The sequence below is a fragment of the Hyperolius riggenbachi genome, chromosome 7 (assembly GCF_040937935.1).
Source record: "Hyperolius riggenbachi isolate aHypRig1 chromosome 7, aHypRig1.pri, whole genome shotgun sequence".
In the NCBI taxonomy this organism is placed as follows: domain Eukaryota; kingdom Metazoa; phylum Chordata; class Amphibia; order Anura; family Hyperoliidae; genus Hyperolius; species Hyperolius riggenbachi.
In genome coordinates this window covers 133,837,850-133,863,943 of record NC_090652.1, presented here as the reverse complement: position 1 = coordinate 133,863,943, position 26,094 = coordinate 133,837,850, and the positions used below count along the sequence as shown (strand labels likewise).

The 26,094-nt window shown below is 45.5% G+C and overlaps 1 protein-coding gene across 1 annotated transcript in view; it reads left to right on the top strand.

The window, feature by feature from the left end:
- CARHSP1 (calcium regulated heat stable protein 1) overlaps positions 1–25,579 on the top strand; it is a 65,872-nt gene extending 40,293 nt beyond the window's left edge. The window contains exons 2-4 of the mRNA XM_068244655.1: positions 10,053–10,256; positions 21,273–21,395; positions 24,284–25,579. Of these exons, the coding sequence (XP_068100756.1) occupies positions 10,066–10,256; positions 21,273–21,395; positions 24,284–24,446 (477 nt within the window). The 5' untranslated portion in view covers positions 10,053–10,065 and the 3' untranslated portion in view covers positions 24,447–25,579. The remainder of the gene's footprint in view (positions 1–10,052; positions 10,257–21,272; positions 21,396–24,283) is intronic.
- Positions 25,580–26,094: the final 515 nt, after the last annotated feature.

Below are 26,094 nucleotides of genomic sequence, written 5' to 3'. Positions count from 1 at the left end.
TGGCGACTAGGCCGCGCAGTGCCACAGCATCGGATTCCTTCTAACTTTAAGTGCTGAAAGAGGGCCACACTTGTGTAATAATTGTCCACAAAAAGATGGTACCCCTTCCGGAACAAGGGTGACACCAAGTCCCACACAACCTTTCCACTGCTCCCCAGGTAGTCAGGGCATCCGACCGGCTCCAATTTTGAGTCTTTTCCCTCATAGACCCTAAAACGACATGTATAGCCTGTGGCCCTTTCACAGAGCTTATACAGTTTCACCCCATACCGGGCGCGCTTGCTTGGGATGTACTGTTTGATGCCAAGGCGCCCGGTAAAGCGTAAGAGGGACTCGTCTACGCAGATGTTCTGTTCAGGGATATAAGCATCTGCAAATGTTGAGGACAGGTGGTCTATGAGGGGCCGAATTTTGTGGAGCCGGTCATAAGCAGGGTCTCCCCTTTCAAGACAGGTTTCGTCGTCGTTGAAGTGCAGGAAGCGCAGGATGGACTCAAATCGTGTCCTGGACATGGCAGCAGGGTACAAGGGAACATGATGTACTGGGTTCGTAGACCAATACGACCGCAATACATTTTGTTTCATTAGTCCCAAGTGAAGGATAAGGGCCAAAAAGATTTTAATGTCGGAAACTTGGACTGGTTTCCACCCGAAAGGCTGGGCATACATGCTCTCCGGGTGCTCGGTGATGAATTGTGTGGCTTTACGATTGGTCTCAACCACAATTAAGTCCAGGAGAACCTGGGTGATGAACAGCTGCAAAAAGTCTAGGGCCGTTCCTAGATGAGCTGTCGCCACCTGGACTCCAGACTGGGCGGTGAAAGGGGGCACTACGGGTGCGGCGGAATCAGGGGATTGCCAATCTGGTTGTGCCAGCACCTCTGGGAGTCTATGGGTACTACGGGCCCGTCTTCTTCTTGGTGGCTGCGACGGGGGTACTACTGCACTTGCCACCGTACCAGTTTCCACTTCCATGCTGACGCTCACCACTTCGTCAGGGTCTACGGAAGCACTGGCACTAAGTCCAGGAGATGCTGCGCTGCTGGTGCCTGCCTCACCAAGAAAACTATCAACAGCGCTAGCACCACCCTGCTGCCCTTGAGGCGGATCCTGCGCCACCTGCGGTCTAACGACTTGGGGTCTGGTACGCCTGGCTGTAGCCGGGACCATAGCCTCGTCATCAGTATCGGTCAGGGAACCACTGCTTTCTACAGGTTCAAAATTGGACCCGGAAGATTCGACGGATGATTCTTCCCAAAAGAACTCATCCGACTGGTCCATATACCTGTATACCTCGTCATCGGAAAGCCCCCTTCTTGCCATTTTGGATTGCTAAATTTATGGGGTTTTCCTCCGAGACTACCCAGAAAAAAAGAGCACCTACCTAGCAAAAAGGGAGTATTTGAGAGGTATTGGGGTTGGTGGGAAGTGGGGTCTCAGAGGCAATCAAACAATCACGGGACAATCAAATCCAATTACAGCACAATCGACTCCAATCACAGCACAAGCAGATCTGATGCACTCGGAAGGTGATGGGGGGAGGGTGGGATTGGGTGTGGCGGGAAGTGGGGTCTCAGGCAATCAAACAATCACGGGGCAATCGAAGCCGATCACGGGACAATCAAATACAATTACAGCACAATCGACTCCAATCACAGCCCAATCAAATCTGATGCACTCAGAAGGTGATGGGGGGAGGGTGGGATTGGGTGTGGCGGGAAGTGGGGTCTCAGGCAATCAAACAATCACGGGGCAATCGAAGCCGATCACGGGACAATCAAATACAATTACAGCACAATCGACTCCAATCACAGCACAAGCAAATCTGATGCACTCGGAAGGTGGTGGTTGGAGGTGGTGGGGGGAGGGTGGGGTTGGGTGTGGTGGGGGGGGGGGGGGAGGGTGGGGTTGGGTGTGGTGGGAAGTGGGGTCTCAGGCAATCAAACAATCACGGGACAATCGAAGCAGATCACGGGACAATCAAATACAATCGCAGCCCAATCAAATACAAGCGCAGCACAATCGAATACAAGCGCAGCACAGTCAAAAACAATGCACTTGGACGGTGATTAGGGGGGGGGTCTGAGGGCGATTTGAGGGAGTGGGGGGTTGATCAGGAGCCTGCACGGGGCAAACTGAGTCCTGATCTGATGAGAGGCAGACACAGGGGGTTACTGATCGCAGATCAGTTAGTGATTGCTGGGGAGGACAGATGTAAACAAAGAGCAGGGGATGTAATCAGAAGGGGGGTATGAGGGCAATCGAGGGCCTGGGCAGGTGATCGGTTACCCCCGCGGGGCAGTTAGGGTCTGCTCTGATGGGTGGGGGTGCCAAGGGGTGATGGACAGGTGATAGACAGGTGATCAGAGGGGGATCAGAGGGGGATCAGAGGGTAAGGTAGCTGTATACAGATGTATACAGTATACAGGGGGGTAGTCTGGGATGGAGTCTGGGGGTGATCTAAAGGTAGGGGGGGGGGATCAGGGGTGACTAGGAGGCAGTTAGGGACCTAACGCAGGGGATAGCGTTTAAAGTTAGTGATAGGTGGGGGGGTTGGGGTTTTTAAAGGGGTGCAAGGGTGCTGGCAGGGGTCTGCTGGGGTGATCAGGGGGGGTATGAGGCCTGGGGTGGGAGATCAGGGGGGCTGTAGGCAAAAAAAAAGTGTGTGCTGTAATACTCACAAAGTGCTTCCTCCTCGCTAGTGGTCTCTGCAACAATGAGACCACGAGGCGAGGAGGAAGCACGTATAAGGCACTTTGTTTACTTAACAAAGTGCCTTATACATTCTGATTGGCCATTGTTACGGATTCCTCCGCTCGCCGGCTCTGCTAAGTGGCCGGCGAGCAGAGGCAAAATGCCAGGCTTCCGACTCCCGGCGGAGGATCGCGTCACGGATGACGCGATCGCTCCGCCCACGCCCATACAAGGACCGCCGCATTTTGTCTATACGGCGGTCCTTGCGGCGTCAGCTTCCCGGCCGCCATTTGTCTATACGGCGGTCGGGAAGTAGTTAATATAAGACAAAGAGCTCTTGGATATAAAAGTTTGCTAGGAGAGATGTCATATTCCACCTAAGCCTACACATTATATCGGAGTAGGAGACATTCAGAAACCAATACCTTTGCGTTCACACAATTTAGCCATGTGGACAACCGTTTGCCTTATTGTCAGCTGTAGAGATAAGTGCCTAACAAGCCAAGAGGTGGCTGGATACTTTGGCCTCAATTCACTAAGCATTACCACATTTAGTAATGCAGAAGACAGCTGGTTTTACAGATCACCTTGCCAAATGCCAATTCACTAAACCTATTACCGCACTGAAAAGTAAAATTAGCGACTAGTGAGGTAAATTACCGACTTGTGTGGTAAATACCTCAAGAAATTGCAACTCACAAAGTATAAAGCATTCGGTAAATCAAGTAAAAGGGTTCAATATTTATCTCCAACTCTTTCCAGCCGGTAACTCACAATCTCCATGCGGTAAATGTTGACAGATGTGGTAGACCCCCAATAGGGAGAGCCACACAGCTCTGCTTCTCACCTCGTTTGATCGGATACTCTGGTGGGCGGGACTTCAGAATGGCGGAGCAGGACAAAGAGACCTTTAACCTCTCTAGCTGTATGCCAGCCACTGTGTCCATCATACCGCTCTCTGGCCTCAGGAGTCCCCCACGCTTAATTTATTTGATCAAATGGCTGCAAAACCTTTAGCTAGCACTAGGCTAGCTAGTATAGGTAGCCGGCACCCTCCGATCGCCCGCAATCCCCCGATTCAGCCAGTTAATAATTACTCAGCCTGGCTCCAGCGATTGGCGCAGCCTCCCCGCACAGCTCCGGTTTCTTTATGCGGAAGATCGGGTCTGCGCATGACGTCATGTGTGATTCTCCCCATAGTGAAGACCGGAGCTGTGCGAGGAGACTGCGCCTGTCGCTGGAGCCAGGCTGGGTAATGTATAAGCGGGGGCGATCGGGGGGTGCTGGACACCTGTACTAGCTAGCCTAATGCTAGCTAAAGGTTTTGCAGCCATTTGATCAAATAAATTAAGCTGGGGACACAAACTAGCAAAACCTCCTGAGCGACGTAACGTTCAAGAGGTTAAAAAGGCTTTTCTGTATCCCTTTTAGATGTGCTTATCTGTATACTGATATACAGAAGAGCTGCACATCTAAAGGGATGCCAGGGATGCACTGGACAGAAAATAGAACAGCTAATGCACAGACTTGTAAGAGAAGACTGATAGCTTGCTGCTGCCTGCTCCATAGTTGGTGAGACTACCAAACAAGGCTTAGTGAATTGAAGCATGTTTTTTTCTGTATATTACAGAACTTCTACCGCATGCGGGAAATCTTAGTGAATTTGGGAAAACAAGTGTAAAATACCGAATGCAGTATTTTACCAAACTGCCCTTAGTGAATTGAGGCCATTGTGTTTCTAAAGCTAAATACTCGCCACCCGACGGAGAAAGATGAAGGGCGTTCCATGAAATATGAAGGGCGGGTACATGCAATGATGCACAACGGACACGAATGGGAAGTCAAGTGATCGTGGTACTTTTCACAAAGTCGTCAAGGATCTTAAAGAGCCCCCATGGTGGTCGTTATTGCCGCGCTTCTAAGATGAGCACCGACAATACGTCACTGAGCGCCGCTATAGCCGTAATTCCGCCTATGGCGACCCCTAAATAGTCATCGCAGCTCTCAGCGAAATTAGCAGTTACATATAGTCCTGTGTCAAGGGCTCAATGACATCCTCTTTACTGGCTGCTGTGTGTGCAGCTGCACTTCATGCAGCTTGTTGCAAATGGTTTGGTTGCACACAGGTACTACTGTAGATGGTTGCAGGCTGTTTCTGATGTCTCTTGTCATTGCAAATTGGTCTGGACAAGCTGTTTTGGGAATCTGATGGTGTGTGCACTCTGTCATGAGAATGTTCATTCCACTTCGAGGTGTTCTCTGATGTTCCTGCATCCATTGTGTCACACATAACAGGATGGTACTCGTGTTGTGCACAGCACATGCGGCAATTGCATGCATTGACAAATTCAGGTCAAGCAGCTACAGGATAGTCTCTTCCCCCAGCTTTTTACAGCTTACTGACATCTTTGAGGCATTCTTTACTTTTTTAAAAGTTCAACACTGATGGCATTTATGGTATGATCTGTCTGCAGGTCTTTATCACCTAAAACCAGGGCTGTGGAGTTGGTACAAAAATCTTCCGACTCCAACTCCGACTCCTCAGTTTATGAAACCACGACTCCAACTCCGGCTCCGACTCCTCGACTCCGACTCCTTAGTCTAATAATTACCAGTGCTGTGGATTTTGTACAAAAATCATCCGACTCCCGACTCTGATTCCTCAGTTTATGAAATCAACGACTCTGACTCCAGGTGCCTAAAATTACTCCGACTCCTCGACTCCAACTCCGACTCCACAGCCCTGCCTAAAACGGAGTGTTATTTGACCCGATGCATACAAAAACATAATCATTTATACATGGCTCTCTCTTCTATTGGTGTTGTGATTTGTATATGGCTATGCACATTTCTGCATGGTGTTACAATTTCACTTGTGGCGAGTGTATTATTGAGGTGAGAGGCAATCCCTTCTGCACTTTTTATGTATTGGGCTCAGAATGCACAAGAAATGCATGCAGCAGTGCAGTATGAAAAAGCTTTCAGCTAAAATGCCTTAATGTAAACTTTCCTCCACCTGTGCTGCACATCAGTTGTTAAAGCTCTTTACAATGTATTTACTAAAATCGCACAAAAGCCTCGTACTTATGCTAGATGGAACCAGACTGAGATGGCTGTTTGTGCCCATATTGCCTGAGAATCTAATGTGACTACAAATCCAGATGCCAGACGTTTCCTCCCTTTGGCATGCCGTATCGCTTAACTGTGCCATTAGGCATCCATACACTTGCTAGGTTCTTGCGAAGACCTTACTGAACGATCGTCTCTAACAAGTTTTTCTAGCATGTGTATAAGACTTTTAAGTCTCCAGAAAGTCCTGGTATCTGTTCAAAACACTCAGAAACCATTTTTGAAGATGAAGTTGAGTACATTCCATCACAGCGTTTCACAACATAATTGGACTAGAGCTGACATTCTATCACTGTCAGGAATGGAAGAGGCTGTGCAGCACTGTGGTGTAGTGGTTAGCACTCTGGCCTTGCAGTACTAGGTCCCTGGTTCGAATCCCAGCCAGGTCAACATCTGCAAGGAGTTTGTTTGTTCTCTATGTGTCTGTGTGTTTTTTTTCACAACATCATTGGTCTGTGTGGTTTTCTCCCACATCCCAAAAACATACAGATTAGTTAACTGGCTTCCTCAAAAAAAATATTGGCCCTAGACTATGATACATGCACTACACTATATATACATACATACATACATACACACATACATACATACTGTGTTTCACTGAAAATAAGACACTGTCTTATATTAGTTTGTCCTTCAAAAGATGTGCTAGGTCTTATTTTAGGGCACTAAGATCCCCTTTTCCCCACCGCCACTTTACCTCCTGATGACCCCCTCCTCCATAAAAACGCATCCCTGTTTTACACTGCCCGACATACCGGTAATTAAAACTGCAGATCAGCGGTAAACTTCTGATTCCCCCAGCGCTGCTTATCCTCTGCTGGCCCCGTTTTCCATTGCACGCTGGTATGATTCAAACCACAGATCACCGGTAAACTGCGGTGAAGGCAGCTAGTTGCACTGTAACAGCGCTTCCGTGTACAGGAAGTAAACAGAGATGTCACTTCCTGTACACAGAAGCGCTGTTACAGTGTAACTAGCTGCTTTCATCACAGTTTACCACTGATCAGCGGTTTGAATTATGCCGGCGGGCAATGGAAGACGGGGCCAGCAGAGGATAGAGCAGCGGTGAGGGAATCAGAAGTTCACCACTGATCTGCGGCTTGAATTACCGGTATGTCGGGCAGTGGAGAGCGGGGATGCATCTTTCTGTAGGATGCGGTCATGAGGAGGTAAAGTGGCAGTGGGGAAAAGGGGGGGGGGGGGGGGGCAGACGGACGGGACTTTCAAAGCCACCAGGGCTTATTTTAAAGGTAGGGCTTATATTTCGAGCATGCTCGAAATATGTGATAGGTCTTTAAGGGGATGTCCTACTTTTGGTAAAACGCACACAGTAGATAGATAGATAGATAGATGACTTATGGTAGGGATGGGATTGTGACTCTGAGGGACAGTTAGTGACAAGACAATATACTCTGTACAGCGCTGTGTAATATGTCGGCGCTATATAAATACTTAAACACATAAAATAAACTCAGAGCTATGCTGTTTACTATCTTTGACACCTTCTCCAGTGGGCCGGAATAGAATCTCCTGAATTCAGTCCAAGACATACTCCAAAATGTAAAGGGATCTTTGGGAGAGGTGAAAGGTTTGATCCCCCCCCCCTTAATTTTGGTAGATGATTACTAATAATGGAACCGTTATTTTGGCATTTCCTGTCCAGCTGCAATTGAGGCACCCTGGATCACCTGAATGGATCCCTATTTGGGCTTCTGTTTAGAGAGACACACGCTGGCCACATACATGTGAACAGGATCCCCATGCCCTGGTCAAGACCACCTATCCAGCACCGGATACTCTGGAAGGAAGTTCACAGTGGTGTTACCATCCGTGAACAAGTGTGGCTGTACAGTGGAATGCACCTTCGCAGTAGCATGGAGCCCACTTGGGCTTGGCGGAAAAAAAACAGAGGTTGATCGGCTCGGTGCTACTGTGCAGGTGCAAAGTGTCCTGCGCAGTGTGGCCGTGCTGGTTCACAAACTGGGGCGAGGCCAAGTGGTTTGCTGGACAGAGCCCTGGATCAATGGAAGTGAAGTGTAAGATGAAAGCCTCTGGATTATCCAGAGGCTTCCCACTACTGAGGCAAATACTCATTTGGGGCACTTTTATGTGGTCTATGAGGGCGCCCAAATAAACTGCCTTGACATTAGCCTTCTCCATATATCCTCAGGCAGCACTGTGCTCCTACATCTTGCGGTGTTTGGGTGCCTGCAGCAATCTGGTTGTGTGCAAATATTGGAGGCTCTGGAGTACAGTCACTGAGCAAGTGGGATGTCAAGTAGGTGTATGTTATTCCTGAAGCAGTTAATTAATAAGTTGAGTTTGTTCGATCACACTTCAAAATGACAAGCTACTTCTTCTATAGTGTTCCTTTTCAAAATGACACTCTGTTTTTCTAGCTCTTCATGTATCAAAGATGAGTAAAATGAGACCTATAGATTTAATTATCAAGTCAGTCAGAGTGATACGAATCTCAAATGGTCTTTTGAACACGTACCGCATTTAGTTTTGCTATTTTCCAAATGTTACCATGACAACCTTTGTTTGTAGGATAATGTAGCTCAGAAAATGAAGAGAAAATACAGGAATATGACCCAAGCTGAATAATGGCATTCCAGGCTTATGCAACTAGATTTCTACATGCTCTGTTTTTTAAATGAGTACATCTTAAAGTGTAATTCTGTTGTCATTCAAAAATAAAGCCATTTCCTCCTATACAACTATGTGCATTGCAAAAACGACAGCAGACTTTATTTGCTTACCTCCTATCCTTTGCTCTCTCTCTTAGTCCTCTCTGAGACAGGCAGCTGACAGGTGGAGAATTCACTGCCCGTCAGCTGCTCCCCTGCACAGGACAGGTGCTTGCTAGCACTAGGTTATGGTGCTAGACAGGGCCCCCCCCCCCCCCCCCCATGATGGAGTCACATCTGAGCATGGCTGCAGCCATGCTTAGACATGACATGTTCCTCTGCTGTAAGGTAACGCCACAGCGTGTCAAGTTGTAACTGCTGCCCTCTGGCTGCATTTAAATTGCACCCAAATTGCACTAGTGAACATCAGATGGGACGTTGAACTGCTCAGCAAGCGTGCAGTTCAGTGGTCTATCTGAAAGAGGAGTTAGCTGGCTCATCTAGTTATTGAAAAAAGGTGTAACTGGGTGTGGTCACATGTAACATGGGCTGTGAGCATACATTTAGCATACTGAATATCCTGTAAATATATCATAAAATGCAGATTGAAAATTCTCAATCAGACTGAATGGAAAATTTCCAAAGGGTGGCAATCCATAAGTGTATGCCTACTTTAACTGAGATTTACACACTGATGGAAACGCCAATTTGAAAACCTCATGTCCAACAATTCAGTTGTCTTCATGGCTGCAAAGAAGCATAATCAAGCACATTTAAGGGTACATACACACATCCAATATTGATTGGCTAATAACGGACCAAATTTACCACTTCCATGTAGTTTAAGAGGGCCAACAGATTTTGAATATCATGAATATATTGTGTAGATAATCCCTCATACTACTTGGAAGTGGTCAAATTGTCCAATTGCATATGAATCATCTATGTACGAGGATTAAAATGTCAGATCTGGCTAAAGTTTGAGTGGAAAGTTCATTTGAAACACATAAAACTGCAAAAAGATTTGTGTGTTAACAAATAAACACTCTCTCTCACTCTGTGTGTACACGCTGCGTAATATGTTAGCACTTCATAAATACAATAAAAAACACACGCACACACACACACACCTAATTTTTTTCCCACCCCAATCAAGCAGAATCTCCCTCTGTGCATATATATCTATATAAAAAAAACAACCTTTTAGCCTATCACATTATTAGTGAGTGTGGTTATAGATAGTGGCAGTTTGTGCTGTCTAGTTTTTTTTTTTTTCTTGTCCGCCAGTCAGTCATGGTTTGTATTGCTACCTGTGCTGGTCATTATGAGGGTTTTCTCTTGCTTCCTGTTGTCTCACTACTGACACTGAGGTGATTCTTTCCATTCAAAAATAAATACAGATTGACATATACATTGTTTGCATCATTTGTATTTAGTGCAGAAAATAGGCATGTGACATCATTGTTTATGTTCAATATATTTTACATTAGGCTTGCTGTATTTGGGTGGTGCTTGTTGGCTCCATAACATTGGTAACCTTTCTACATGACATTTGTAAAAGGCTCATAGTATCTGTATTGTTTTCTGTGTGTTTCAGATAAGCAGAAGAAATGTCATCTGATTCAAGCTCACCTGTCACCGCCTCATCCAGTGACACTCCAGCTCCTTCTGAATGTTTCCCACCTCCCAAGAGCCTCCATTTACCAGACTCTCGCCGAACTAGAGATCGTTCTCCATCTCCCATGAGAGGACACTTTATTCCCAGCCCCGTCCCAACTAGACGTACAAGAACCTTCTCTGCGTGAGTAATAACATTACATTTCTTTTGGTTTTATAGCATGGTGTTGAAGCACATTATTAGTATAATAAATTATCAACACAATTATAGCAGGACATTATGAATCATTATGATTCCTAACTGCTACTGACACAAGTATGGAACTGATTCACTAAAGTCTTGTACACATGCTAGATGAAACTCAACCTTAGAAGCCGATAATGAGAATCTAGTGTGTATACAGCGGCCCCCAATGCCACCTGACGCCTTGGCCAGTGATCAGCCCGGTGGATTGCTTCAGCCAAGAGCTTTGTCCTCCCCACTCAACATGGCTGCCATGTGATGTACCTCCCACACCACTCCGTTGTTGTCAAATCTCCCCTCCCCCCTTCACAGAGCAACAAAACACATTGCTAGCCTGCAGGCTAACGATGCGTCTGAACAGCCTCTGCCTTGCAATGTTGCTTGATCACCACTGGTTGACATGTCTTGTTCGTGTGTACCAGACATAAGTCACAGGAGAGCTACAGGCAGAGCCACTGCTACAAATCTTTTATTACACTATAGGCAAAACCTCACACATCATAATTAGTGGGCCTAGTTTGTTACCCACACTGGCAACTGGGTGTCTGCAGTCTTCAATGTACCAAGTTTTGCCCCATCACGATTTATCCTTGGCATCCTTCTGTTTTGTTTGAAATCGGTAAAACTGTTGTAGACCTTTATGCTCCTGAGTGGTATTGGTGCATGCAGGACTTCATTCTCTTTAGTGGTATTGGTGCAATGCAGAACTTCATTCTCTTTAGTGGTATTGGTGCATGCAGAGCTTCATTCTCTTTAGTGATATTGGTGCAATGCAGAACTTCATTCTCTTTAGTGATATTGCTGTAATGCAGAACTTCATTCTCTTTAGTAGTATTGGTGCAATGCAGAACTTCATTCTCTTTAGTGGTATTGGTGCATGCAGAACTTCATTCTCTTTAGTGATATTGGTGCAATGCAGAACTTCATTCTCTTTAGTGATATTGGTGTAATGCAGAACTTCATTCTCTTTAGTGATATTGGTGTAATGCAGAGCTTCATTCTCTTTAGTGATATCGGTGCAATGCAGAGCTTCATTCTCTTTAGTGGTATTGGTGCATGCAGAACTTCATTCTCTTTAGTGGTATTGGTGTAATGCAGAGCTTCATTCTCTTTAGTGGTATTGGTGTAATGCAGAGCTTCATTCTCTTTAGTGGTATTGGTGCAATGCAGAACTTCATTCTCTTTAGTGGTATTGGTGTAATGCAGAGCTTCATTCTCTTTAGTGGTATTGGTGTAATGCAGAGCTTCATTCTCTTTAGTGGTATTGGTGCAATGCAGAACTTCATTCTCTTTAGTGATATTGGTGCATGCAGAACTTCATTCTCTTTAGTGATATTGGTGTAATGCAGAGCTTCATTCTCTTTAGTGGTATTGGTGTAATGCAGAGCTTCATTCTCTTTAGTGATATTGGTGCAATGCGGAGCTTCATTCTCTTTAGTGATATTGGTGTAATGCAGAGCTTCATTCTCTTTAGTGGTATTGGTGTAATGCAGAGCTTCATTCTCTTTAGTGATATTGGTGTAATGCAGAACTTCATTCTCTTTAGTGATATTGGTGTAATGCAGAGCTTCATTCTCTTTAGTGGTATTGGTGTAATGCAGAGCTTCATTCTCTTTAGTGATATTGGTGCATGCAGAACTTCATTCTCTTTAGTGATATTGGTGCATGCAGAACTTCATTCTCTTTAGTGATATTGGTGTAATGCGGAGCTTCATTCTCTTTAGTGGCATTGGTGTAATGCAGAGCTTCATTCTCTTTAGTGATATTGGTGCAATGCGGAGCGTCATTCTCTATAGTGGTATTGTTGCAATGCGGAGCGTCATTCTCTATAGTGGTATTGATGCAATGCAGAACTTCATTCTCTTTAGTGATATTGGTGCAATGCAGAACGTCATTCTCTTTAGTGATATTGGTGCATGCAGAGCTTCATTCTCTTTAGTGGCATTGGTGCAATGCAGAGCTTCATTCTCTTTAGTGATATTGGTGTAATGCAGAACGTCATTCTCTTTAGTGATATTGGTGCATGCAGAGCTTCATTCTCTTTAGTGGTATTGGTGCAATGCAGAACGTCATTCTCTTTAGTGATATTGGTGCATGCAGAGCTTCATTCTCTTTAGTGGTATTGGTGCAATGCAGAGCTTCATTCTCTCTTTAGTGGTATTTGTTGATTTAATGCAAAACGTGTAAGTGATATTGGTGCAAGGAGGAACATTATACTTTTTTTGTAGCATTTATTAAATTTAGTGCTTAAAAACCTTGTTATGCTTTCACGCAGATGGCTGAAGCAGTGTTTCACCTGCTTACCACTCCAGTGGGATACCCGAGTGTTGTTATGCGTCTGGGTTGGCGGTGTATGGTGCCAAACTGGAAGTAGTCGACAACCAGATGGCAACTACAACAGTTTTTATTTACAAGTCACTGGATTTTACCCCACAACAGAGCACATTTAATATGCAGCTGTATCATCCAAGCAGTAATTGCATGATCATTACTGCCCTTTAGCTGCCTGCCTCAGCTGAACCAAATTATGTGGTTGCACTACCTATGTATAGCTAGCTGTAATGGTATTGCTACAATTCAGACCTTCCTCCTGAGTGGTATTGGTGCACTGCAGACCCCAATATTTTTGTTTTGTATTTCTTTGATATTGGGGAGACTGGCCACACAATACAGTGTGTGTGTGCGTGTGCAGAGCCAGGACAAGGTCCTCCAGCACCCAAGGCTGAGACACCAAAGTGCGCCCCTCCATCCCTCCCACCCCAGCTGTCACACACTGATTGCTATTAGACCAAGAAGCGCCCCAGGGCCCCCAACCCCTTAATCTCTAGTTATCTGGCTTGCAGTCACGGCCATGTATCCCCTTTTCTTATTTCTCTCTGCTTCAAACACAATAGGGGAATCATAGCTGAGTGAGTCGTGCACCCCCTCTTACACTGCGCCCTGAGGCTGAAGCCTCTCTCGCCTTTGTCCGACCATGTATGTTTGTGTACCAATTCATTCCATACAAGCTAAATATAAATCATTTTAACCACTTGCCGACCGCACACTCATACCGTGCGGCGGCAAAGTGGTAGCTGGAGGACCAGCGACGCAGATTTGCGTCGCCAGGTGCCTCCCTAATTAATCAGGAAAGGCCGCTCGCGGGAGCGGCCGTTTCCTGTTAGATCACGGAGCGGGTCTCCGTGAATAGCCTGCGAGCCGCTGATCGCGTCTCGCAGACTAAATGTAAATGCAGGAGACGTATGTCTCCTTTGTTTGCATTGAACGGCGCCGTAAGGCAGATCGGCGATCCCCGGCCAATCAGCGGCTGGGGATCGCCGCCATGTGACAGGGGACATCCTGTCACAGGCTGCACAGGACGGATAGCGTCCTGTGCAGCGCAGATAACAAGTGGGGAGAGGGAGGGGGGAATTTTGCCGCGGAGGGGGGCTTTGAGGTGCCCCCCCCCGCAACATGCCTGCCCACCAGAGCGATCAGACCCCCCCTGCACATCTGATCGCTCAGCATGCCACCTGATCTGTGCTGGGGGCTGCAGAGCCCACCCAGCACAGATCACAAAAAAACACGCTGGTCCTTAAGGGGGGGGGGGGGTAAAGGCTGGGTCCTCAAGTGGTTAAATTGCATGATCCAATCTCTTATAGTACGTTTGTGTTTCAATAGAACTATTCAAAAATAGAGGTTTAAGCTTTGGAAGGGGTAGGGTTAAGCCCATGGCCGGATTTCCGCACAGGCCAACCTAGGCTGGTTCCTGGGGCGGAAACCTGCCGACAGGAGAGCTGGGGCGGGTGTCACACACCGGCAGCACAACAGCTGTTTTCCGTAATCTGCGCTGTCCCCAGTCTCCCCTGCGTGCATAGCACAGAGCAGAGCGCCATTCCCCTTCCCTTCTTTCCGCTCTGTCACACTATGGGGCGGGGCTGAGAAGAGACAAGCTGGGAGATTTGAGCCCAGGAGGAGGAAGTCAGCAGACGGGTAGGCAACTGGTGTCAGCGCTGTGAGGGGCAAGGAGGGAGAAGTGTGTGTGCAGAACTGCAGGCATTTTAAACACTTCGTCCTAAGCTGCTGTGGAGTCCTGAGTGACCAGCTGTCTCCTTCCTCCTCTCCCCCGGAGCCTGTCACTTTGTGACTTCTAAAGCTGCTTTAACAGGGCTGCCTGACACTCCCCTACTGTCCTGTGTTAGCTGGCTTCTCTCACTCTTATCTCCATACAGCCTCCTCTCTCTTTTCATGTTGTTAATCAGGCAGCTGTTCTCCTCCTCCCACAGTCCTTTCCATGTCACAGGAACAAGGCTATTCATATATGCAGTGTTCCTTTTTGTTATTCTTACTATAGTCACAATCTAATGCACTACCATATTATTATTATGTATTTATATAGCACTGACATCTTCTGCAGCACTTTACAGAGTCATGCCACTGACTGTCAGGAGCTCACACTCTAATCCTACCATAACCATAGTCTAATGTCCTATCATTCTGTATTTATCCAGCGCTGATACCTTCAGCAGCACTGTACAGAGAACATGGTCATGTCACTGACTGTGCTCTGGGCAGCCCACAATCTAACCCTACCATAGTCATAGTCTTTTGTCCTACCATATTATTATTATGTATTTATATAGCACTGACATCTTCTGCAGCACTTTACGGAGTACATAGTCATGTCACTGTCTGTCCTCAGAGGGGCTCACAATCTAATCCCTACCATAGTCATAAGGGGCCCATACACCTAACGATTTTCCCGCCAATATACGGCTGATTCTATCACAGTGATCGAATCGGCTGTGAAATCGTCGCGCACACCGCTGACAGAACGATCGTTTTCCGTTCGAAATCGATCGTTCCCGTCGATCCGTGCGTGCGGAAGATTTTTCTCGATAGCCGGCGGGTCGGAAGTGCGTCGATAGCGGCGTTCGAATGCCCGACGACCGACGCAATACACAATACAGCGGGTATACATTACCTGCTCCGCCGGCGCCACTCCAGTCCCCAGGTCTCCGCGGTCTTCTCCGCTCTGGTCTGGTCTCCGGCATGCTTCACTTCTTCCTGCCCGGCAGGAAGTTTAAACAGTAGAGGGCCCTCTACTGTTTAATACTTCCTGCCGGGCAGGAAGAAGTGAAGCATGCCGGAGACCAGACCAGAGCTGAGAAGACAGCAGAGACCTGGGGAGTCGCGCCGGCGGGGCAAGTAATGTATGCGGGGGGGGGGGGAGCGGCGGCAGCACCACCACCACAGATTGTGAACGGTTTCAGGCTGAAATCTGTTCACAATCTGTTTGCAGTAAGGCAGCCATACGATCCCTCTCAGAGAGGGATCTATCTGCTGGTTGAATCTGATGGCAAATCGACCAGTGTATGGCTACCTATAGTGTATTGTCCTACCATACTATTATGTATTTATCTAGCACTTATACCTTCTGCGGCACTGTACAGAATGCATAGTCGCTATCCTGAGTCAATTTAATCACCATAATCTTATGATCAGACTCTCTAACCTGAGATGGTACACTGGACTTTATATATACTCACCTGGGACTTCCTCCAGCCCCATGAGCCCTGTGGCCTCCCTCCCTGGCCTCTTTGCCCCCTCTGTTCTGGCACTATGACTCCCGGTAATCCCCTGCGATGTGGGCACCCTCTGCCACGCTCTTGTCCCCGGGAGCGTCCTGTGCAATACTGCTGCGCAGGCACAAAACGCTCTTGGACACAGTAGCGCAATGAGGGGTGCACGTCTGGACGAACTGCGCATGCGCAGAAGAGCACTTCCAGCCGGATTACCGGGAAGCATACCGCAAGAGGACACAGTGCTCATGGGGCTGTAGGAAGCCCCCGGTAAATATAAATAAAGCCCAGTGTACCATCTCAAGGACACATAAATTGCCAAAAGGCCTAGCCTTTAATCTCCACTAACCACTTTTTTTTTTTGTAAATGCCTAACCCTAATATCCTGACCTATCAGATCCTAATTCCGCTGATTGTCATGGGGCGGCTGAAGGTAGTGGGCCTTGGGCGGTAAAAAGTACAAATCCTGCCCTGGTTAAGCCTGACCATTACAAGACAAGAAGTGCTGAAATACTGCATAGCTATTCAGCAATCTTTATCTCTGGAACCACATATCATTCTTACAAGCAGCTGTTATTAAAGGGAATGCATTTTTCTTAACTGTATGTTATGTTCCACCAAGTTCATCTGAAACCTTGTGTAACATATTTCTCTGTGTAGTCTGTGAACTTTATCACAGACCCCTGTCCCCTTTTTCTCCAGAGGGTAAGCATGCAACTGCCACTGAGCAGAGCATGTCACTTGCAGGGTAACTATTTCTCCCCATTATTTACCCCCCCCCCCCTCCCAAAAAAAAAAAGAAAACCCTTATTCCCAGCACTAATTAAAAAACAAATTTATTTATTTATTTTTGCCTGTGCTGCTAGTAGACACGCAGTTTCATCAGTAACTGGAAGTAAAGGGAAATGTTCAAGTGATTTTGGGATAACCTCTATTTAACTACCCACAAGCCATGTTTCTGCCCAAAATCTATTTAACTATCAATCGTGACATACACATCAGTTTTACAGTCACAATCCGGTGCTCCAAGTCTGAGGTGTTAAGTTACAGACACTGTATTTTTACCTGAAGAAGCGTGTAGGGCCTGCAAAACGAGTCATCCTTTAAGTGTCCAATAAAATAAATGAATCTTACTTTCCTCTCTCTACCTAAGTAAAGCCTGGAATCCACATTTGGTGACTACTTTATTGCAGCAGCACATGTAACTGTTTATTGATGGGTTTATATTGCAAATCAGAGGCATATCCAGTACATAGATTATATGTTCTGTCACACTGCTGCCACAATAGGAACAATTCCTTTTTCCCAGAGCATATGTAGTTTATATTGTAGCGCTGTGTAAACCAAGGTAGCCCTCTTCAGTAACTCTCCTGTGGGTCCACACTCCCCTTTGCTGTGGTGTAATTCACCTGTGTTTGCACTCACGTGCATAAACAGAAAAAAGGGGAGGGATCCTCTCAATGTAATATCCACAAATCTTTAATAAAAATAGTAGACATAAATAAACATATGGGGTCACTCACCTAGAGAGGGTCCTATTCCATCTAGGACCTCATTCAGCTGTATTGGCTTCCCTCACCAGTGGTACTTTGGACCCACACACTGCTGCAATCACGCTGCCCACTCTCGTCCCGACTAGTTTTGGCTCTTACCGTCCTCAGGGGATACCTTTTTATTTATATTTTAGTTTGAACTATACAGTATATACACGTTGTTTTATTATATGAGAAACAAAACACTGTATCTTTAATTTTATTACAGTTTAAATGTATTAGGAGTGGATGGAGTTGGTACATTTTAACTTTCCTGGCATTCAGTTTCTGCTGGATTTCTGTGCATCCAGTTAATTTTCACACGGATGCTTGGCGGCATTTACTGTCAAGTGAATGGGAGTGTTTAGCATCGCGCGAATACTGTCGCTTGTGCAAATGCGGCGTTCCTATCCAGATTTAACGCGTTGTTTCCACCGGCCCTAGAAGCCGCATGCGACGTCCAGGGTCGCCTAGCCGCCGCGGCTTCATGGGACAAGAAACGCCGATCATGACGGGAAGCTGACAATTGCCGTACCGTCACCCCTGAACGCAGGGCTGTGGAATCGGAGTCGTGGAGTCGGGCGATTTTGGGTGCCTGGAGTTGGGAAAAAATGCTCAGACTCCTAATGAATTTGTAACTGTAATTAAAATAGAAAATATGATAAAATGTTCAATTTCTCAGATAATAGTCATTAAAAATAATGTATATATACAATATATATACAGTAATAGCTGTGCTTAGTCCACAAAAATGAAATAAACCAATCAAAATTAGTTACTTGTGCTGCTTCAATAAAGCAGTCCCCGTATTTTTAAGGTCAGATAAACATATCTGATTGTGACTGTATATATGATGTGTACACAGGAATCTCTTATATATACTAAATAACATCTATGCTGTAAGAATAAAGCCTGATGTGTAGCTGTGTCACTAAGAGATGGTCAACGAGATGGAAATAATTCTGCATTGATGCTGATTTATGCAAATGTATGCACTCCCTTTGCTGATGAAATCAAATAATTTGATATGTTGTTAAAACTTGGTTTGGTGACTACAAATTAAAGGCTAACTGAGACGGATGAAAAGTAAAGTTTTATACATACCTGGGGCTTCCTCCAGCCCCCTTTAGGCTAATCAGTCCCTCGCTGTCCTCTACCACCCTAATCTTCTGCTATGAGTCCTGGTAATTCAGCCAGTCAGCGCTGTTCGGCCGCATGCCGCTCCCACAGCCAGGAACATTCTGCACCTGCGCAATAGTGCTGCACAGATGTAGTATGCTCCTGGCGGCGGAGTGTGTGCATGCGCACTACGCCCGACTGGCTCAAGTACCTGGACTCATAGCAGAAGATCCAGGTGGTGGAGGAGGACAACGAGGGACTGATTATCCTGAAGGTGGCTGGAGGAAGCCCCAGGTATGTATAAAACTTTAATTTCATCTGTCTCAGGTTTACTTTGTTACACAGTAGTACTATACTCTACATATGCACTCCCCACAGAGCTGCAGGGAATCCACTGAGAATGCTGTGCACATTGAACACAGAGGTGTTGTCTGTTTACAATCTCCTCATTCCCCTGCAGAGTACCTGCACATCATTCTTACATGTACCCACACTTACATTGCCTAGGGCCAGATAGATGTTCTTTGTTCCGGTTTGTACCTTTTACAAGTACTCTTACCAAGGACTAGTTTTAGTCTAAAGGGAATAAATATAGTAGTCTACATATCCTTCTCATTTCAGTTGTCTTGTAAAATTCCTAAGCGTTGGCAGTTAAGAGACAAATTTCATGTTACATACTTTTAATCAACAAAATTGTAATATGCAAATTAGAGGCGTCGGAGTTGGTGGAATCCTAAACTGAGGAGTCGGAGTCGGTGGATTTTTGGACCGACTCCACAGCCCTGCCTGAACGAGACGTCACAGGACGACGCAGCTTCCGGCCGCCCCAATGCCACCTGCCGTCCGTGTGAACCAGCCCTAAGTGATGCAGTTAATTTTCATAACCATTTTTTCTGTAACTTACCAAAATGTGCCAAGCAATGGTCTAGTGTACATTTTGAGTTTAATAAAAGCTTGACACACAAAATCTAAACTAAATTTCAAAATAACTCCCCAAAATCTGATTATTTATATTTCCAAGATGCAGTTGCTCAACCTGAACTAATACAACCGTAAAGGTAGCCATACATCATGATGGGCAGATTCTACAAAGACAAATCTCTCTGATCTAATCTGATTAGACAGAGAGATCTGTCTGCTGCCCATACAGGCCAATTCCTGATCGATTTCAGTGTATAAATGTATGCCCATGTGTGCATTTATACATTACCTGTCCTGTGTCGTCCACCGTGTGATGCCCATCCATATTCAGAATGTTATTTGCGATGTGGTATTTAGCACCCCAGTATAGGTATCGAGGTATAGGTGCCCGCAATATTAGATATCCAGGTATAGGTGCCTCCAGTATAGCTAGCCCGGGATAGGTGCCCACTGCATAGATAGCCACATATGTGTCTGCTGTATAGCTAGGAAAGTATAGGTACCTGCTGCATAGCTAGCCAGGTATAGGTGTCCGCTGTATAGATAGCCAGGTATAGGTGTCCGCTGTATAGATAGCCAGGTATAGGTGTCCGCTGTATAGGTAGCCAGGTATAGGTGCCTCCAGTATAGCCAGCTATAGCTGCCCCAGTACAGGCGCACTAGGTGCTGTGTCAGTAACTCTAATGCCTCTAGCCAGCGCCAATTGCATCACCTCTGGTCCGATCACCACCTCCGCACAGCTGCTGTCTTGTATGTTGGGAGCATTGGGGCTTTGTCATGACATAATCGACGTTGCAATGTCATGTCTCCAAGTACCGATGCTCCTGACATACAGGACTGCAGCTGTTTGGCGGAGGGGATGTGATCGGTGCTGGCTAGAGGCATGCGACTTACTGACACAGCACCTGGGGCACCTGTATAGGTATCCAGGTATAGGTGCCCGCAATAGATATCCAGGTATAGGTGCCTCCAGTATAAGTAGCCAGGTATAGGTGTCCCCAGTATAAGTAGCCAGGTATAGGTGTCCCCAGTATACAAGTACAGCTATTCAGGTATAGGTGCCCCAGTATAGCTAGCCAGGTATAGATGCCTCCAGTGTAGCCAGCGACAGCTGCGCCAGTACAGGCGCCCAAGGTGCTGTCAGTAACTCACATGCCTCTAGCCAGCGCCGATTGCATCACCTCTAGTCCGATCACCACCTCCGCACAGCTCCTGTTTTGTATGTCGGGAGCATTGGGGCTTGGTCATGACATCATTGACGTTCGGATTTCACGTCGCCGAGTACCGATGCTCCCGACATACAGGACTGGAGCTGTGTGGCAGAGGTGATGGGATCGGTGCTGGCTACAGTTACGTTAAGTAAATGACAGCACCGGGGATTGCAAGGGGGTTGGGGCACCTGTTCTTGGGCAGCTATAGCCTGGGGAATGCAGCGGAAATCCTCCTGAGGGACATGCCCGACACTGTGTCGGCATACCGCTTTTATCAAAATTTTCTTGCCCAACAGTGTCGGGCATACCACCCAGGAGGTTAAAGGACTCCAACTACTCGATAATTGTTCTGTCTGCACAGCCCTGGTTGTAACCTGTCCCTCTTTATGCAAATTGACGTCATATATGACAGTTCGTAGCTTCATGCACTGGGGATGGTATTCACACAACTTACTGAGGTTATAATTGCTTTAGGAGGCACTTGTAATAAATAGCAATTTATTAAAGCAGTAAATAAGCCTTCAGATAAATGGAGGAAACCATTAAGAAGGTATCAGACTGTGGTGTGTTCTATTTACCTCTAACATGTATGCTGCTTCTTTCTGTGCACAGTACGGTGAGGGCATCTGAAGGACCTGTCTACAAAGGAGTCTGTAAATGCTTCTCACGCTCTAAGGGACATGGCTTCATTATACCTGAAGATGGAGGACCTGATATTTTCCTGCATATCTCTGAGTAAGTGCTGTGACATTGCTAAAGCAGCTGCGACATGCATTATCCAAATGCACCACAGCACTAAGCTGTATCCACAATGATGAAATACGATGTTTTGACCATTGTAAGATCATGGTTTATCTTCCCTGTCCCAAGGGTATTATGGGAAATCTAATTTCCTGGCTCTTCCTGTTCCATAATGGCTATGGAATTACGGTTTATGGAAGGAGAGGCAGGCCAGGAAAGCTTGCCTCACGTTAGAATGACCTCACTATAAATCACATGCTACTGATGTGTAACTCCATTTCACATGTCCGGTTGTGGATCTTTATTATTTATTTAGTGGTGAGCATTATTTGTGTTTTATTGGTCATAACAATGCAATAATTGCATGAGTATATACTGAAGGAGACTCCACTTCCCTCCACAGGCACTTTCCTATGGGCTGGTGCAGATTTCTCTGAGTATATATCATAAATGCATCAGATCATAAAGCCTTTTGATCTCACATATTATAAATCTGTTCTGTTATATTCAATAAATGTATTCTTCATGCTTAGATGATATCATTGTGTATTCAATTATTACCAAATAAGGTTTTATTTTTAAAGTGAAGGAATCTTTCTTAATTTCCTGCCGCAGGTTTGATCCAAAATCTAAGGGCTCTTTCACACCAAGATGTTACGTTAGATGCGACGTTAAGGTCGCATAACGTGCCCCTAACGCAATGCATGTTAGCTTTGAAGTTGGACGTTATATAGAGCCGCGTTATGCGTCTCTTCATGGGTACGTGATGCATACTTTTTGACGCATACTATCGTACGAAAACGAAATTTAAAAAAAACAAAAATAGTACTGAGCATGTGCAAACATCCGAACGCAGCCACATATGAGTATAAAGCACAGCACGCTGCACTTTCATTTACTGCGCTGTGTTATACTCCAACGCAACGTGGGCACTGTGAACAGCCCATTCATTTATCATTGCTGTCAGTTGGGCTGCGTTACAGGCTGCTCTAACGTACGCCTGTAACATCCTAATGTGAAAGCAGCCTAAAGTCAAACCATTACTAAATCCAAACCTTGTAGCTCCTTCCATCAACATGAACCCCTTCTTAATATACCAAAGGCACCCCCCCCCCCCCATGCCATCCTCCTAACACCTCCCCTGTGTTGGGTCCATCCTGATGCCTTACTCTAATCTCCGTCCAATGTCAAACCTTTTCAATAACCTAACCCCTACTTCTCCCACAAATGTTAACCCCTTTTTGATACCTATCCCACCCTTGCATCTAAGGGAGGGAAAAATAGGACAGGACTCTCCAAGTTACTAAACCCAATAGGGTACCTGCCCTGAGCCTAAAGTCTAAAGGACTAACAAAAAAGGTTTAAGGCAAGAGTAGGGTACAAATTAGAAGTAGACATTTTTTGACAAAAAATATCAGATGCATTATTGTGTATTAACCACTTAGCAACCCTTGCCACGCTTATCTACGCCCCTTTAAAATTCACCTGGGGCACAGGGGCGTAGATAGGCATCTCCTGTTTGTTTTCCCGCTGTGAGCGTTCGCGTGCACGCGGATTTGCGGTCGCGATCGGCACCCGCTGGTCAGCCAATCAAAGTGCTTACAAGTTTGAATGAGCACTGCCAAAGCCAATGGCAGTGCTCATTCATTCAGAATGTGTGTAAACACTGAATTAGTCACTATGCTGTTACAGTTACTGAGATCACTCGTGAGAGGATCTCAGATAACTAATACAGCATTAGTGAGTGATCAGCATCAGTTAGGTTTTTTTTTAAATAAATTTTACCCCCATTAACCCTTGCCTCCCTAAAATGTTAAAATTGCTGTGGTTTTTAGGGGAAAACCCCTGTGCTAGAGAAGTGGTTAAACACAGTGAAGCTTAGAGACACTGAATTTTTTTTTTTTACCTTAACTTCTTATCCAGTCCGATCCAGCATTAAATCCTAAGCAGATTCGCAGCATCCCCGCTGAAAAACTAGTGATTTATGGCTTAGAAATAGTGAATTTAGTGAAAGAAGATAGAGGGGCGGGGAGAGGTGGAGATTGACTGTAGAGGAGGCAGAGTTACTGCACACAGCTCTGCCTCTTACAGGAAGGAGACTGATGCGAGAACTGGAACTTTGCAGGGCTATTTCTAAGCCATAAATCACTCCTTTTGCTGTGGGGAAGTGGCAAATCTGCTTAGGATTTAATGCTGAATCGGATTGGATGTATTTATTGTATTTATAAAGCGCCAACATACTACGCAGCGCTGGACTGGATAAGAAATTAAGGTAAAAAAAGAGACTTCAGTGTCTCTTTAAAAGCAACAGCGCTGTTGTCACTTAAAAATCAACACAGCCAACCCTGTCCTCAAGGCTCACCAACAGTACATGTTTTGCAGAAAACCACAAACATGCACAGGTGAGGTAATTAGTGTCTCAGCAGAGCTGATTAACTACCTCTGAATTTCCACAAAACCTGCACTGTTGGTGGGCCTTGAGGACAGGGTTGGTGAACATTGATGAAGACCACAGACTTAAACTACAATATAATGGGGTACCCCAACTCTTAAATAGGCTGCCTGGTAGCGCCAGCTTATAGCAAAGCAAAGGCAGAAACAGCAAAGTTCCATATGCATAGAGGAAGAGAATGCTAAAGCAGAATGGCAAGTCCATCAGCCGACAAAGCACAACATAGTTGGATGCAACTGTATACTCATGACTCCCAGTCGCATGTAGTGCTGATATAGGCACGGTTTATAAATCTTGTCCTGGCTATTACAACCAGGTGCCAATGCAGGCCTCTGTAAAGGAAAGGGGTCCCCCACATGTACAGCAAGTTTTGTAGAAGTTTGTCAAGAATTTATTAATGTCTAACTTTTTTTCTCTTTTCTTGCAACAGTATTGAAGGAGAATATGTCCCTGTAGAAGGAGATGAAGTAACGTACAAACTTTGCACCATTCCTCCTAAAAATGAGAAAATACAAGCTGTAGAAGTTGTGATCACCCATTTAGCTCCAGGATCAAAACATGAGACGTGGTCTGGGCATATCATTAATTCTTAACTACTCACACCACCATCCTCATCTTCTATTGTGCTTTTGGGTTTTCTTTACGTTTTTGCTAACATTGTTTATCCTCACAAATGCAGTTATGTTTAAATGCATTAGAGTGTGAACATACTGCCCATACAATTGTACGGACACAATCACATCTCTGCGTTGGAACAGACAACATTATCCACGTACACTTTCTACAGTGTTTCTGGATAATGTGTGTGATAATCTGTATGTTACATAGCAATGCTCATGCTATGAAAAATTACATGCATGTTATTACATGTGTTTTTAGGGTCCAATTAAGTTCTTTTGGATATCAGAACATTTTATCACTGACTCGCTCCTGAAGATATCCATTCACAATATATTCACTCAGTTTACTCTTCCACTACATAGATTTGATACAATTGTACAAAAAACAAATGATCTCATTAGTAGGCACCATAACAATAAGCAGCTGCTACTGTATTATTCCCACTGGCGTGGATGGAAAACTGATCCTTGTAAAAACTGACTCATGGAACAGATCAGATTTTAAAGGCATCGGCTTTCCATCTGTTAGCCACCGTGCTGCGCGGTCATTGCTACACATCCGTCGATCTGGAAAAATCCCTGCAGAGCTAAACTTGTGGTCTGTTTGGCAGAACGGAGTAATGTAAACTGAGTCTATTAATTAACTAAGGATCCATTCACCTTCGGTAGGGTCCGGTCTGTTATGGTCCACTAAACTAACCATTTTTTTGGTCCAATGTGAACCAGGTCTTACCCTGAATCTTATCATTCCTTAACACTGCTGATACTGTGCCTTCACAAAGACCGGGGCTTATGTAGCACAGTAGCTTGCCCTAAGAGTCTGCACTGACAATGTAGAATAACGTTTTCTAATTCACCTACAGTTCTGTGGCAGTGGGGTCAGGCACATGGTCATCAAAGCCCTGCGCTGGCACATAATGCTACTTCTAATGATCTGTGTGTATCTTTGCAAATGACTTGAGTTTACTATCATAATAATATGGTTCTGGTTTCACATTCTACAGGACATCTGCTAGGCATAGCTATAAACCATGCTTTATCTCCAATGAAAAGTGAAAGGATTTTATGTAAATGAAGAGTATATCAATAAAATGCCTTATTCACAATTCGTTTGTTGTTGTTGTTGAAAATAAAAGCTGTGTTGTAGATTATGTTGTATAGGCTTTACCATACAAATCATTACCATATTTTTTGGCATATAAGACGCACTTTCACCCCCAAAACTGGGGAGAAAAGGTCTGTGCTGCTTATATGCCGAATACAGGAAGTCCCTGACTTATGAATGCTCGCTGATACGAACCGCTAACCCATTGTGATGTCAGGGACTCCTTGCATTATCTGTCCCCCTCCCCCCAGTTTCGCCCACTCTCCCCGTGTATAACTATATGAGAAACAACAGCTTGGGTCACCTAATCAGTGGCGATCAGAGACCTCTCCTTCACTGTGCCTCAAGTGCCGGCTGTTGCTGATGACTCAATCAGCAGAAGCTGGCGCAAAGATGGAAAGAAGAGATTTGTGATCGCCACTGGATGAGTTGAGTTGTAGTTATATACATGGTTGGGGTGGGGGGAAAGGAAGTGGAGGGCAAATAGGAGACAGGGGACACAATAATTGGGGGAGA